The sequence below is a fragment of the Opisthocomus hoazin genome, chromosome 3 (assembly GCF_030867145.1).
Source record: "Opisthocomus hoazin isolate bOpiHoa1 chromosome 3, bOpiHoa1.hap1, whole genome shotgun sequence".
Lineage (NCBI taxonomy): Eukaryota > Metazoa > Chordata > Aves > Opisthocomiformes > Opisthocomidae > Opisthocomus > Opisthocomus hoazin.
The window spans coordinates 29937425-29952440 of NC_134416.1; the positions used below are offsets into that span (position 1 = coordinate 29937425).

Sequence of the window (15016 nt, forward strand, 5' to 3'; positions counted from 1 at the left end):
TCCTCCATGAAAAGCTAAAAAAAACGTTTTTGGCATCATGCCTTCCAAAACACTGGGTACCAGTTCTGGAATGCATGAAGGCAGTATAGTTCATTTTTATAATGGTAAGGTTCTGCAGCCAGTGTTAAGAAATCAGCTGTTCAGCAATAAATCCAGCTCAAGGTTACATTAACTTTAATTAAAACATACAAAACACACAAATCCTCAATGAGTGATTATTGGGCTTGCAGAATGAAAAAAGAAATTGGCAGCAATAACAATACTGATTTCATCAGATGCCATCTACATATTTCACTTGTCTCAAGGGCTCTCCACCCCTTGGAAAAAGAGCCCACCAAAACCTGTTCAAGCCAAATTATGTCTTGTTCATGATAGGTCATAGGAAAGGCAGCAAATGTATGACACTACCTATAAATTCTATATGAAGTATATCCATGTGCTGCCAGACTACAAAAAAAAAAACTTTTTTTTAAATGTAAACACTGCCATAGTCCCAAGTCTGATAAATTTGAAAGTCCAAATCTTCTGTTCACATGCTTCCACGTGTGCAACTTTGAAGTATATGCAGCATAGCAAATGGACAGATGTTTATTTCAAAACAAATAGCATAATGTTTATGAATCCAGCCAAACACCACAAACTTAGCAAGATAAAAATTGCATGCAGAAATACAGTAGATATAGGGTTTTTTTTTAAAAAAAAAACCCACATTTGTCTTAACTTATTAGCAGATACACCTCTGTTTAAAGCTTCCCAGGTGTTTTGAGCAGCAGCAGATATGGAAAGGAGACACAAACTTGTGAAGAAACCTCCTTGTTCCCTGTGTTCTGTTCCCTCTTCTGACAGGCAAATATGTAAATTAGTACATATATGAACAGAATTATGTGATAAGGAGATACAACTTCTTATCTTAATATTTTAATGGAATATTTTTAGCACTACTTCCAATTTTAAGTGTAAATACGTTCATGCTTCTCTATACCCATTTGTTCTTGTGCTGCAACTGTCCTGTGCATTTACTTTAAATGCCTTTCCTGATAAGGAACATTTGCCTGCCCTCTCCAGTTTTAATTAATCTGTCCAGCCTATTTAAGCTTTTCCCAAATATAATCTTTGTTTTCCTGATCCTTCTTCTAGCCTTTTCTTCTTCTACTGAAGTTTGAAATCATCTTCCACGAACAGAGGCAACCAAAATTACACACTGTATTTCAACAGTCAGCATTACCTGTGTTCAGATTCTCTGCAGCTCCTCTGCAGTTCCTAATCCACCTACACCTCCATTGTTTTCAAATAGGCTAATTATTTTCCAGCAGATTATTAAAACTGCCTCTAACTGAGAGGATCAGTAGAGCTGTCTTTAGAATGCATACCTAAATTTGAAGCAAAACCCACTAGCCGTCCTAGAGCTTTGCTTCAGAACTAAGTAGCAGAATCAATCACTCTGGTATCCTTTATTGCTACACATGGAAATATTATTATCTTTAAAGGAAATACACCTTTATTGCTTGCATCTGGTCCAGTCCCTGATCTGCAAAGCAGACTTGTCACCTGGACAAAACACAATATCCACTATGATCCAGTCACAGAATATCATTCCAAATTTGACAGAAACATTTTGATGGTTGGATTTGATGATCTTAGAGGTCTTCTCCAACCTTAATGATTCTATGATTCTATGAATAAAGGTACTTGTTACTCGATCTGCAATGTCACTTACTGATTCTTTCAAATTCTGAGAGAAGTATCCACCTCAGCCCTTGATCTGAGTGTGTTTCATTTTCTGTGTTTAATCTCAGCCACATATCCATGCGCTTGCCCATTTCCCACATGGGCAAAGTCATCATCTTTCAGGAAAACTGAGACAAAGCACATATTTTATACCAAGGCTTCAGTTTTGACCAAATACTTATGCAGAAAGTACCATGTCTTTGTGTTGTCCTCTTTTTTCCTAAGGCTAAAAAAATATTTGTGGGTTTGTGGTTTTTTTGGAAGGGTCTAACTCAATTATGATATTGGACACTCATATTAGGAGCAAACAACTGAAACTTGTATACTTTGTACCATAAACTGCCAGTACAGTATTGAATGAGTCATTTCTGTGTTTCAAACACAAGCACTTCTGTGTTTCTAACTTCCATCCCCATATACTTTTCCATTGCTGGACAGTGTAAAGAGCTCCAATATCCTATACTGAAAAGTGCAGGGTGCAAGTATTATCATCACCCAGTGAATGACAAAACAGAAATTAATTCATATATTTGTCTAAACAGCAGTTTCTCTGGTCATTAATGCATTTCAGAAGAGGATTATAACTATAAAAATCTCAATCGAGATCTTGGAAGAAGCTTGGAGGGGAAGGGATGACACTGGCTGAATTTAGGTATTTATATTAGGAATTTACACCTGGAAAGAGTAAGGCAACTCTAAGTGTTAATCCAAGCACTTAATTTTCACATTATATGATGCCCTAACCAAAGTATTTCAGATACATTTGTGTCCCCTAACTATATAGAGAACTGACATACATGAATAAATTATATACAGGAGTATACATATTCAAGTAGACTAACGGGCATGGTGTTACTGGTGATGAACTCAGTTGCATGACAGAGGGTAAATTTGCATAGACTTTTTTAGACAAACTCAGATTTACTTTTTTTACTGTCCATGACAGTCAGAGCAGCTTACTGATGGTTGCAGCGTTACCTACATGGCTTCTAGACGTCAGTCTGTGTGGACAGTACACATAGTTCTGCCCAGAAACAAACAAACAAACAACCCCCAACAAAAAAACTCAAAATCAAAACACGAAGAAACACATTCTAAATTGCAATCCAAAAGCAAATACTAAGATGTGCTACACCAACCAACATACATTGCATAATTTAAATCCCGAGAGAAGGCACAAAGTTATTCATTTCAAAAGACAAGATTGGACAAAGAAGGCTAGCAAAATAGATTAATCAGAGATGGATCAACAGCTTGGTAATGAATAAATGATGCCAGGAAAGATCATCTATGAAAGGCCTTGAAAGTAAAGATTAATAATGTGCTTGGTGCAATAAAAAGCTACTACAGAGTGTGAAAATGAGTTAAACAGCTGCATTCTGAACAGATACGCAGGGGCTATAGCACTTGTTTAGAAGGCTACAGAAAAAGCAGTGACAGCTTTTTGAGATTTAGCTCCATGTGAAGACTGCATCATAATGTGTCTTAATATTATCCTGCAAGGAAACTCAGAAAAATTCTGACACAGCTTGATCAAAGCATGCTTCTTTTACAAGTAGGTGGTGTTCAGGCCACATCAAAAAACCACGAAAAGAATTCTGGTATTATTGTGACAGGTCAATGGATGACTTACAGGAAAGGAAACAGTAAGACCTGCCTTCAGCCATGTTGAACATGACCTGTGTATTACCCATAATGCCACAGATATAATGGCTGAGACACAATACACCTACATTTTGATGTCCACATCACCAGTGTCTACACCTAGGCCAGTCCTCTGTTATGCTCAATGGAAATCTTACCAGCGTCATCAATAAGCCTTAACCAAGTAGATGATTAGGTTTAGTCAGATGAGTCATGCCTGTAGTGGGTTGATCCCAGCCAGCAGCTAAGCACCCATCCAGCCCCTCACTCACTCCCCCTCAAAGGATGGGGGAGAGAATCAGAAGAACAAAAGTGAGAAAACTTGTGGGTCAAGATAAAGACAGTTTACTAAGTGAATGAAAGAAAAAGAAAAAAAAGTGATGTAAAAGGCAGTCATTCACTACCTCCCACAAGTAGATGGAACACCATAAATTTCACTAACTCTCATCAACTCGATCTCCACTGGCTAGTAAGAAATGCAAGAGTGGCTTGCTGCAAACTAGACACACTGCAGAACCTTGGTTTTATTAGCACAATTTCAGTCTGGAGACAAACAAACAGAAGAGGCGCTTATGAGACATCTACATGGACCTAGTAATTGAATTTTTGTGTATGGGTGAGGAACACAGAATGAAATAGAAAGAAAAATCTTTATATAATGACTGTTGATGGGGTGTTAATAAATTTTAAAGGGAAAGGGAACAGTGGAATGAAGTGCTAGTCCAAGAAGCAAATTAAGGATTTACTTGTTAATTTAGAAGCATCTTGCTCTAGTCTATAAAAAATAGATTTTTGAGAAATGCAGACAAATTAGGTAATGAGTTCCAAAAACATGAAAGCTCAAATTTCTTAACTGTCTGTGAAAGTATACAGCAAACTTTATGACTGGACGACAAAGTTCATTTTAGATTCAAAGGTTATTTTTCAACCTTAGGCATCAGAGTAAGAATAAAGATTCTGAAAAATAAGGTGTTGAGCTCTGTATTAATAAATGATGGTTTTCTGTGCTGGAGCTAATGAAGCCTAGTTTCTTATATTGGTTTTGACTCCTAGTGGACTGACTTTGCAGTCTGAGACAGTGCCAGCTCCAACTGAATCTTTCCAGCAATTGGTGTGTTTGAAAGGGCTTTTTTTTTGTTTTTTTGTTTTTTTGTTTTTTTGCTACAGGGATTATCCAATGCCTAACAAGGTATGAGTTTCTATTATCACTTTTTAAAAATTTGTAGGGTCAGTTTCCACTTTCTTTTTTCATATAATGGTGGTGGGTTGACCTTGGCTGGCTGCCAGGTGCCCACCCAGCTGCTCTATCCCTCCCCTCCTCAGCAGGACAAGATGGGGAGAAAATAAGATGGAAAAAACTTGTGAGTCAATATAAAGGCAGTTAATAAAGCAAAAGTAAAGGCCACACACACAAGCAAAGGAAAACTACAGATTTACTCTCTACTGCCCATCAGCAGGCGATGTCCAACCACTTCCAAGGAAGCAGGGCTTCAGTATACGTAGTGGATGCTCCAGAATACAAATGTCATAATAACGAATGACCTCCCGCCACATCCTTTCTCTTAGCTTTTATTGCTGAGCAGACATTACATGGTATGGAAAATCCCTTTCGTCAGCTGTCCTGGCCTTGTCTGCTCCTAAGATCTTGTCCAACCCCCAGCCTTCTGGTGAGGGGGGAGTGCTGGAGAAACGGCCTTGATGCTGTGTGAGCACTGCTCAGCAGTAGCCATAACACTGGTGTGTTATCAACAATTCTCTAGCTACCACACAGGACTATGAAGGCTGCTACAGGTAAAATGAATTCCACCTCAGCCAGATCAAACACAACAATTTGTAGAAACATAATTATCTTTGACACTTCTTTCTCCATCCTCTGTGGAATTAGCTAAAGGACTCTAAAATCAGAGGACATACACAGACACCATTTAAGTATTGTTTCAATAGGTAAATAGGACAGAAGATTTCAGCAGTGAATTTTAGGACTCATGAATTAAGATTGACTTGGCATATTTAGCAGTCAATGAAAGAACTGTAGAAACACTTGGAGAATGACTGACTGGTTTCAGCAATGACTATTTCATCACAAATGCTAAGAAGCACAACATGACAACCCCATGCCTTTTCTTCCCATCTCCCTACACTTCTTGGTCTCCTCTCCTCCACCCCAGTACTGGATCCATTAGTTGAACTGAATGCTTTTGATCAATGAATTCCCTCTGAATGGTCAAATACGACTTGGGCATGTTTAAACAGTTTTCCAAAGCATTTGAAAAGCCACCCCAGAATATTCACTCTCTATAGAAATTATTACATAATTTCTCATAGATTATATGATAATTATTATATTCTTTATTGGATAACATCATGGGAGAGTAAGGATAACACCTTAGGCACAGAGGCATATGGTTTTGCCTTACCTCAGTATTAGGCAAGGTAACACCTTACCTTCCAAAGATCCATTTCTTCCACACTGTACATGAAATTAAAAACAACTAAATGCTTAGGTAGTATGCCTTTCTTTTACACCATTCCTAGACTCTGTCACCACAGGACATAGTTTCTATTTTATGTGTGTCGATGGAAGATATTTAAACCAATACAAGAGCTCATGTGTTTCAATTTTCAAGTAGCTGACTTCAAGGTATCTTCCAGGAGTTTGAAAGCTTAAGTCACATTTAGAAACTAATGATTTTGACCCTGAAAATCAGAAGATGAATGGTAGTAGCTTTTTCAAACTTTGTCCAAAATAAAGATGGCATAAGAACTGCTATTCTGAACTACCCTATAATTTTATAAAAGACTTTTGGGAGAGAACATTATCTGCGTACATTGATTGCTAGTCTTTCTATTAATCTGGTCTTTTATTTTTCTCCCTTATAAGACATACACCAAAACCTGCTATTGATTAGGAATTGTCCAGAAACAATTTCTGAAAATTCTGTGAAGAGCAGTTATGAGCATTATCTTTGTTGCATTCACTATGACACTCTAAGGCCAGTGACTTTCCTCTTTCCTTCCTTCCCTTACAAAGGGAAGCCAGCTATATCATCTAAAATTTAGATGAGAAGTTGGAACACGGACACTTTACACCAGATCAGAGCAGCTGCCAACCTGAACAGTCTGAATATGGCCAGCGCCAGATGAGTAAGAAATCCCACAGTAGGAAATTGTGAAAAACACAGCTTAGTTGGAAGGTCTTTCTTAATTATTCTTAAGCTACTGGACTGCTTTCTACCCTGGAGTATGCAGCTTTCATCACTCAGAAAACTGTTGCATACGAATACAACTGCAGATTTTTCCATATACTTCCATAATTCAAGTTTATTTCCATATACTTGAATTTACTTACACGTGTTGCTGCAACATGAAAGAATACTGTGCTCTGCATGTCAATTGCTACTCGTAGCTAATTTTTTCCTGCCATTGTTAGATTTTCTGCCTTTCATTTTATTACAAAACTTCTTGCTTTATCTTGTGGGTGGAAGGAAACAGACCAAAACAGACATCTCAAAATTTGGGGTCTTTTCATGTTATATAACAAATGGCACTTTTAATTTTCTTGGATAACTCTCTCTATGAAAGCACCAAAGGATAGGCCTGGTAACTGGAAGGCTTACAACACTATAAAAACAGCTCATGCAAGCAGAGTCTAAAAAAATATGTTGTATTCTAGTTAAAGTACCACAAATGTGATAAAATGCTTTGGTATCTAACTCTCCTCTTTTTATATCCCCTAAAATCATACTGAAATCTTGAGAAGCAGTGAGGAGAGAGAAAGGAGAAACAGGTCAACAGAAAGGAAGAGTTTCAATGCATTTGATTTTAAACAGCATAGAAAAAAAGATAAAAATGTTCCTAGAGTACTTAAAATAATCTAGAAAAACAAAACCAGCCTTTTCTGTCTTCACTGGGTCTTCTTAAATTCATCTGTTACATTAAATTCCCTCTTGGTACAAGACTCGAACAAGAAACTCCTGGCTAAAACTACCAGCAGTGCAGAACTGCTGTTTAACTTAACATTTTTGATGAATTTCAACATACTGTTCTCAGCAGCATTTTAACTGCAATTGTTGTATACACACATACCAGTGAAATTAGATACTTTACAGTGTTATGGTATTAAGGTTCTTAAAGTTAAATCATGCCAATGCAGATGTTCCTAATTACTTTAAAAGCACAAATACTTACACAAACTGGTTGTTTCCAGCTCCAGCATAATTCAATTAAAGGAGTGCTTATAATTTAACAATATGAATGGTAGTAAGCATAGCTAATATGGGAAATTGTTACGAAATAATATATATAGTTTACATAGGGGAAGGGTTTAAAGTCCATTTGAGGTAGATAAGATGCTGTGATTTACCTAAGACAAACATAAAATATCGCCAAAAGAAGGTGGCACTATCAAAGCCGCATCAAAAAATGACAAAAACATTTATTTCCCAGTAGCAATCATTTTACAAAGCCAGATTACTGGGACTTTAGGTTTCTGCAGGTCATTGTGCAAGCTTTTGTTTTATGGAGTTTTTCCTTTTCCTGTTTTGTTTTTTTTTTTTTTTAAGCTGCTAAATGGAGTCTAGCTCCACCCCTACTTTGTATTACTGCTTGAAAAGAGCTGTGGTAGGTAATGTAACACAGCACTAAATCAATACAGTACGCAAGCCGCAGATGCAGGCAGATCCTCTCCGTGAGTAAAGTCTCTGGCAGAAGCACCCTTTGTGTACAGAAAGTTGTTAATTTTTCCTGCTGTGCTCTGTGTTTCCACAGGTAACAGAATAATACCAATGTTTACTCCAGAACAGTATGTTTTACAATGCAATTATCTTCCAGATACATTTTGTTTACCTTTTGAAATATGGAAAGGTGTTCATTTAACTAATAAAACACTGTGTATAACCATACGCAATATGAATATCTTGTCTTCTATATTAAGTCTTCAAAGAATTGTCAAAGGGATGGGATATATAATAAAGTTCCAGCTCACAGAAATTAGCTACAATAACACAAGGCATTTCTATCCACATTTGCGCATCCACTATACACACACAGGAGTTGACTGCACATTTTTTTCCCTATATTTTTATTTAGATTAAATCATCTTTAGATATATATGTACATCTTTGTTTTAACCAAAGCTTTAAGACAATATTAAACAAGAAAGGAAAAAAAAAAAGAAGAAAAATATGACCAGATCAATTTAGCATGACCAGATTTCAAAACACGAATCTGAAAGGAGTTAACTGTACCTTGAGTCACCTGTTGGATGGCGAGCATCATCCCAGAGACTGCATCGGGAAATAAATTTTCCTTCCAGTTGTAGATGGGCACCCATTTCAAGATGGGCAGCCTTGCCATACACCAGACTTTGATATCTTCAAAGCGAACAGACTGGATCTTCCTCCAGACTGCACTTCTTTTCCTTTTTGCCCCTGTCATACTGCCCACCTGCCAAAAGCAGTTCCTCTCTCTCAGCAGACCAAACAGCTGAGGAATCACCCTGATCTGTGTCAGTCTCCAGTTTTCTTCTGAGATTTTGCAGTTCCAAAACTACATAGAAAAAAAAATTAACAGAAGCACTTGAGATCTGTGCAGCTGCTCTCTAACTATGCTCAATAAAAACACTTCTTAAATGCTTCAATCATATAAAGAGCTACATGAAATGCTACATGAAATGCAAGAACCATTTATAGCAAAGATCACGTTTTCTGCTCTTTGCAAAAATTTGGTCTAGTCTCACGTTAGTTTGTGATTCTTTCCAGTAACCTCCCGCTTTATACTCCCTGTAACGCTTGCGCTTTTGGCCTCAGTCCAGTGGCAAAATGACGTATTACTGGGTGTGTGTACAATATAGGCTGGGCTATGTTAATAGGAGCGGGAAGTGCCCAGAGGAGCAGGCATCTCCCTGCCCAGCCCAGGAGAGCAGCCTTGCCTCTCCCAGGGGAGCTTTTCTGGCTGCAGCCACAGGGCATGAAGTTCTCAGTAACCCTGGTGCTAGCAAACTTGGTTTACTCCATCACTGTTTTGTCTTCTAAACAACAGTACAAAGCTTATTTATGTAGAAAATTCAGAACATCAGGTAGCAATAAGTCCTGCTGAAAACATATATAGATTCTCACTGGAGGCTGAAGTCTCAAAGTGTAGGAAGCTCAACGTGCAGTAAAGGACTGCAAGCTATACACTCCCAGTGGCTGGTATGAAAATGCTTGTGACAACCACTCTTCTCCAAAGCTACTCCATTCTTCTCATGCACCTTGTTCATGATACAAAGTGCTCAGATACAAAGTGATAAGAGCATGGAAAAGGCTTAAATATCAAGATATTTAAATGCCTTGTCCAATTCTGCACAAGGACACGGTGGCTTTCCTCTAAGTTTTTTGTGTCTCTGGATAGCAAAGAAACTTATGTTAAAGTGTAAGATCCACCACATGGCTGAAGTGTCTTCCCAGTCACTATTCTGCAGTAGGCAATCAAAATAAATAAAATAGAAAATAAAATAAATACATTTTTAAAATATTTCTTTTGCATAAATTAATTTACATTCTATTGTTTAGATTAAGATGAACAAAACTGAAGCACTGTCAGCTCAAAACAACTTTAGAAAAATGAGACTTTGTTTCCAGACGCAACAGGAAGAAAAGCACAAGGGCAAATGCACCACAGTTCATTCTAGTGAATGACATTCAGGTGGTGTCCACCGTTCTGCCCCTTAGAAGTGCAAAGGGAAAAAAGTAAAAAAGAAATAGCAGAAAAAGATTGCTTCAGACAGACCTTCACTTTTTACTATTCCAGCCACACTTCTTCTTTGCCCTGCCCATCCTTTAACCATGTACACCTTTTAAAGTACTGAAGCAACATGAAAGACATGTTTACCTTACTTCTGTTCCTTCTGTTCACTGGAATAAACCTCTAAGCATAGACTCCTTTATTCCTTTTTTTTCTTCTTTTTTTTTTGTGTGTTATGGAGGTTTTTTGTGTGTGTGCTTGAAAGTGCAGTTCAAGAAGTTCATAATCAAGGTTTTATTATGGCTGCCAAGTGTTTTTCAACACAGACCTTTCCCTGCATTCAGTGATCAGAAGTGGACAGGAATCCTTCGAGCTATTCAGCTGTCTGGAGCTGCTTAGTTTCAACAAAATGCTCAAAACCTCTACCTTCAATAGCATTTACTGGGGAAAAAAAATCAAAATACATTTATACACATAGATATGTACATATATATGTACCCAAATTCAGGTACTTGTGTAACAGAGACTAATCCAAATTTTTTTAAAAAAAATCATGGTTCACTAGAAGCTCTGCATATTCTGAAACAGTAAAAAAAAAATAAATTATGAAACCAAAGATCCATCACTAAACACACAAGAACTTACCCTCCATTCTTCAAACTTCTTGCATCAAAATGCTGAAGCTGTTCGAAAAAAGTCTGTGATTGAGATTTTCCCATCTCATATTTGCAGAGTCAGTAAATTTGTACAGATTTCATCAATCCCAGATTAGTATCTGAACTCCTAGGATTAGCCATATCAACAGACTTTTGTCCATCACCAATAACAGGGATGGTTTCTCTCTATGGGTGTGTGCATACATGCGTGCAGACACCTTACAACTAATACCTGAAAATAAGCCCTGCTAGTTAGACACAGAACTGCATGTGTAGAATCTTTGGGATGTTCGTGCTGATGTGGAATTTGTGCAGAAATTTTATTTTACTCCAACAATTACTTTGAAGAGTAAAAAAATTTCATCATCATTAAATCTGGAGTTGATAAACATCGTCCCTAGTCTTGAAAAACATTGTTCCTTGTTGTAACTTTGAAATTAATAAAGTACTCTTAGCTAGTAATGACACAAAGCAACATATCATTAACAAACCCCCAGACAAAGAACACAAAATTTTTGAGGGAAAACACGTACAAGTATGCATAACAGCTAACTTGCATCCGACTACACAGTAGTCCAACATTAGAATCTTAAAGAAACCTCAGAAAATACTTTCTAAAACATATTAATATCCTAACTGAAATACATACCATATCACACACTTGATGTTTAAACTTCTTCCCATCAGGTGGCTTTAATTAACCTATAAACCTACAATCTATAAATCCCCCAAACTATGCAGGCTTGACATACTTCAAACTGCATGACGATGTACATGAGCTACCAGCACTGTCAGACTCTCTCCTTTCCTGAAAGATGTGTATAAAACATAGTTTTCTGGAATAAAGGATAAGGGTGAGAAACCTCTGGTTTTATGCATTTAAGTCAGTGTATTCACACACACAAAGTTTTAAAGTTAGATCGTTTACAATTAGCTCTTTTGATGAGCTTATATAACTAAAGACTGTTTGTTTTTTTCTGGAAAATATCCAATCGTACTCTAATTGTGTATGTACGTACAAAGCTAAAAAGATAACTACCATAAGTCAAAATTTAGAATACAGATAGTACACAGAAGGAAAGAATTATTGCATCGTAGATTAGAATTGGTGGGTGTTTCAAATTTGGTTTATAATAGGTTTACTGAAAAAATGAGGTAACCTCTGTGAGGACAGTCTATATTTTCATCAGCTTCTCTAACATTTACACACATACATCTGCCAACACAGTGAATACATGGAGTTAGGAGGTTTGATTCTCTGTCTCTAGCCTCAAAGGATTAAAAAAAATAAAAATCTAGCATCTTACTCCAACCTAGACCTCAAAAAGAAAAATTTATAGCAAACTCTGAGATAGAAGTCCTAATCCCCACTTCACATGGAAGCAGCTTTTGCAGGAGATCACTAGAGTCTTGCAGGAGAACGCATTTTAGTCTTCACATAAATTGACAGGAAAGTTCAAGAACAACAATTATGTTTATGTATGCTCATAGTTACATTTAAATGAAGTTATTTGTACCTTGGGTAGAAGTAGATGCCATGATGTAAATTATGTGACTTGTTCTTTGTAATTTGTCACATGAAGACAGATCAGTAATATCTGCAAATATCCAATATTAAACCAGTTTGGAGAAACTAAACCTGTATTCACAGAATCGTAGACTCATTTGAGTTGGAAGGAACCTTCAAGATCATCTAGTTCCAAACCCCCCTGCCATTGACAGGGACACCTCCCACCAGATCAGGTTGCTCAGAGCCCCATCCAACCTGGCCTTGAACACTGCCAGGGAGGAGGCAGCCACAGCTTCTCTGGGCAACCTGTGCCAGTGCCTCACTACGCTCATAGTAAAGAACTTCTTTCTCATATCTAATCTAAATCTACCCTCTTTCAGTTTAAAGTCGTTACCCCTTGTCCTATCACCACGGGCCCTTGTAAAAAGTCCCTCTCCAGCTTTCTTGTAGGCCCCATTCAGGTACTGGACAACTGTTATAAGGTGTCACCGCAGCCTTCTCTTGTCGAGGCTGAACAGCCCCAACTCTCTCAGCCGTTCCTCACAGGAGAGGTGTTCCAGCCCTCCGATCATTTTTGTGGCCCTCCTCTGGACTCCCTCCAACAGGTCCATGTCCATGTCCTTCTTATGCTGGGGGCTGCAGAGCTGGACGCAGGACTCCAGCTGGGTTCTCACCAGAGTGGAGCAGAGGGGCAGAATCACCTCCTTTGACCTGCTGGCCATGCTTCTCTTGGTGCAGCTCAGGGTTTGGTTGGCTTTCTGGGCTGTGAGCGCATATTGCTGGGGTCATGTTGAGCTTCTCGTCAACCAACACCCCAAGTCCTTCTCCTCAGGGCTGCTCTCAATCCACTCATTGCCCAGCCTGTATCAATGTTTGGGATCGTCCCGATCGGGTGCAGGACCTTGCACTTGGCCTTGTTGAACTTCATGAGGTTCATATTGGCCCACCTCTGCAGCCTGTCAAGGTCTGGCTGGCTGGCATCCCTTCCCTCTAAAGTATCAACCACACATTTCAGCTTGGTGTCATCCTGATGTATTCCTGCTGATTTACATCATTTGTTCTCCAAGAAATTCCAGTTCATCCAAGTCACTTCCTCATGTTCTCTCATCTACCCTCACTGGTCAAGGGAAAACACATGCTATCATTATTCCAAAGCTACATGCATCTTTCAGGCTGGCTGGCCGCTGCTCAACTGAATTTTCACCTCCATCCCGGGAAAGGTGATGGAGCAGCTTATCCTGGAGGTCATCAACAAGCAAGTGGAGGAAAAGAAGGTTATCAGGAGTAGTCAGCATGGATTCACCAAGGGGAAATCATGCCTGACCAATCTAATAGCTTTCTACAATGACATGACTGGCTGGGTAGATGAAGGGAGAGCCGTGGATGTTGTCTACCTTGACTTCAGCAAGGCTTTCGACACTGTCTCCCTTAACATCCTCACAGGGAAGCTCAGGAAGTATGGGTTAGATGAGTGGTCGGTGGGGTGTGTGAATATCTCCTTCTCTGGAGATATTCAAGACCCGCCTGGACAAGATCCTGTGCAGTCTGCTGTAGGTGACCCTGCTTTGGCAGGGGGGTTGGACTAGATGACCCACGGAGGTCCCTTCCAACCCCGAACATTCTGTGATTCTGTGGTTCTGTAATATATAATGATTGAGCTTTCCTCAACTTATCTTCAGTCGTGTAACAAATTTCCATTCATTCTTGTCCTGTATCCCGATCAAAAATTTCTGTGAACTCAGTTTTGAAACTGCTATATTTCTGCCAAATGCAGAGAAAAATGGCTAAAGGATTCAGAGCATACCAGATGAAAGATCTGAGAAAAAAAGATAGACAAAAAACTTGGTCACACAAAGACTGTGCCATTAGGAGACATGGCTAAAATTCCATGAGAAAATACAAAAAATTCCAATATGTTTGACAAAACATGGCTGGATGAGAACAAAAGTCAGACTGAACTAAGTACTACTACAAACAGACCAATCTGTGTAGTCCACACATCACAGAACACAGCACATGAGGATATTACACAAGCTACTGGAACGATAAGAGAAATCTGGAACAACATAAAAAACAGTGACAAAAATCCACACTGCCAACAAAGCATTTCTGAATTTTGAGAATTCTTTTAAAAAATAAATAATCGGTCACATGTATTATGTAAAATATTAAACTAGGCCACAGAAGCTGAATATGTTTAAGTATGCAAATTATTTACTACTGAAATTGAGGAACTTCCCCCTCTGAAGTTCTGCACATAAAAACCGAACATAACTCAGAAACTCTGAAGCTTCCCAATACATGTTCCAAAGCTGGATGCAATACATCCATTTTCAGTAACACTTAACTTTAAAAGTACTTCTGATTTCAATTATCAAATACTTAAACGTGGACCTAAATTGAAAAAAGATATCATTCTTGCCTTTCACAAAACCTATTAAGTAAAATCTCCAGCACTTCAATACCTCCTTTGCCACAGAGTAATCAGCATTGTTACAAGACAAAGGTGAAAATCCAGGCAACGCAGAGGTCAGACCCTGACTGAAAAGGCTTGGGCTCGACTTTAACACCTTTTTTTGTAAATGGATTTTTCAGCACGGTTGACGCTATGCTGCACAAACCTGTGTGAAGCAACACTGACATCGAGTGGCTTCGCTTGGTATTTTTCTTTGCTTATTGCAGGGTTCAAGAGAACTGTCTAGATCTGCTACTGCCTCACGCCTTGATGTTTTTTGAACTGGATAATGTTAACTAC

At 38.4% G+C, this 15016-nt stretch overlaps 1 protein-coding gene across 1 annotated transcript in view; it reads right to left on the reverse strand.

Annotated features, from left to right (window-relative positions):
• The window catches only part of SLC26A7 (solute carrier family 26 member 7), a 75268-nt gene extending 66460 nt beyond the window's left edge, over nucleotides 1–8808 (reverse strand). Inside the window, exon 1 of the mRNA XM_075415237.1 lies at nucleotides 8619–8808. Coding sequence (XP_075271352.1) covers nucleotides 8619–8808 — 190 coding nt within the window. The remainder of the gene's footprint in view (nucleotides 1–8618) is intronic.
• Nucleotides 8809–15016: the final 6208 nt, after the last annotated feature.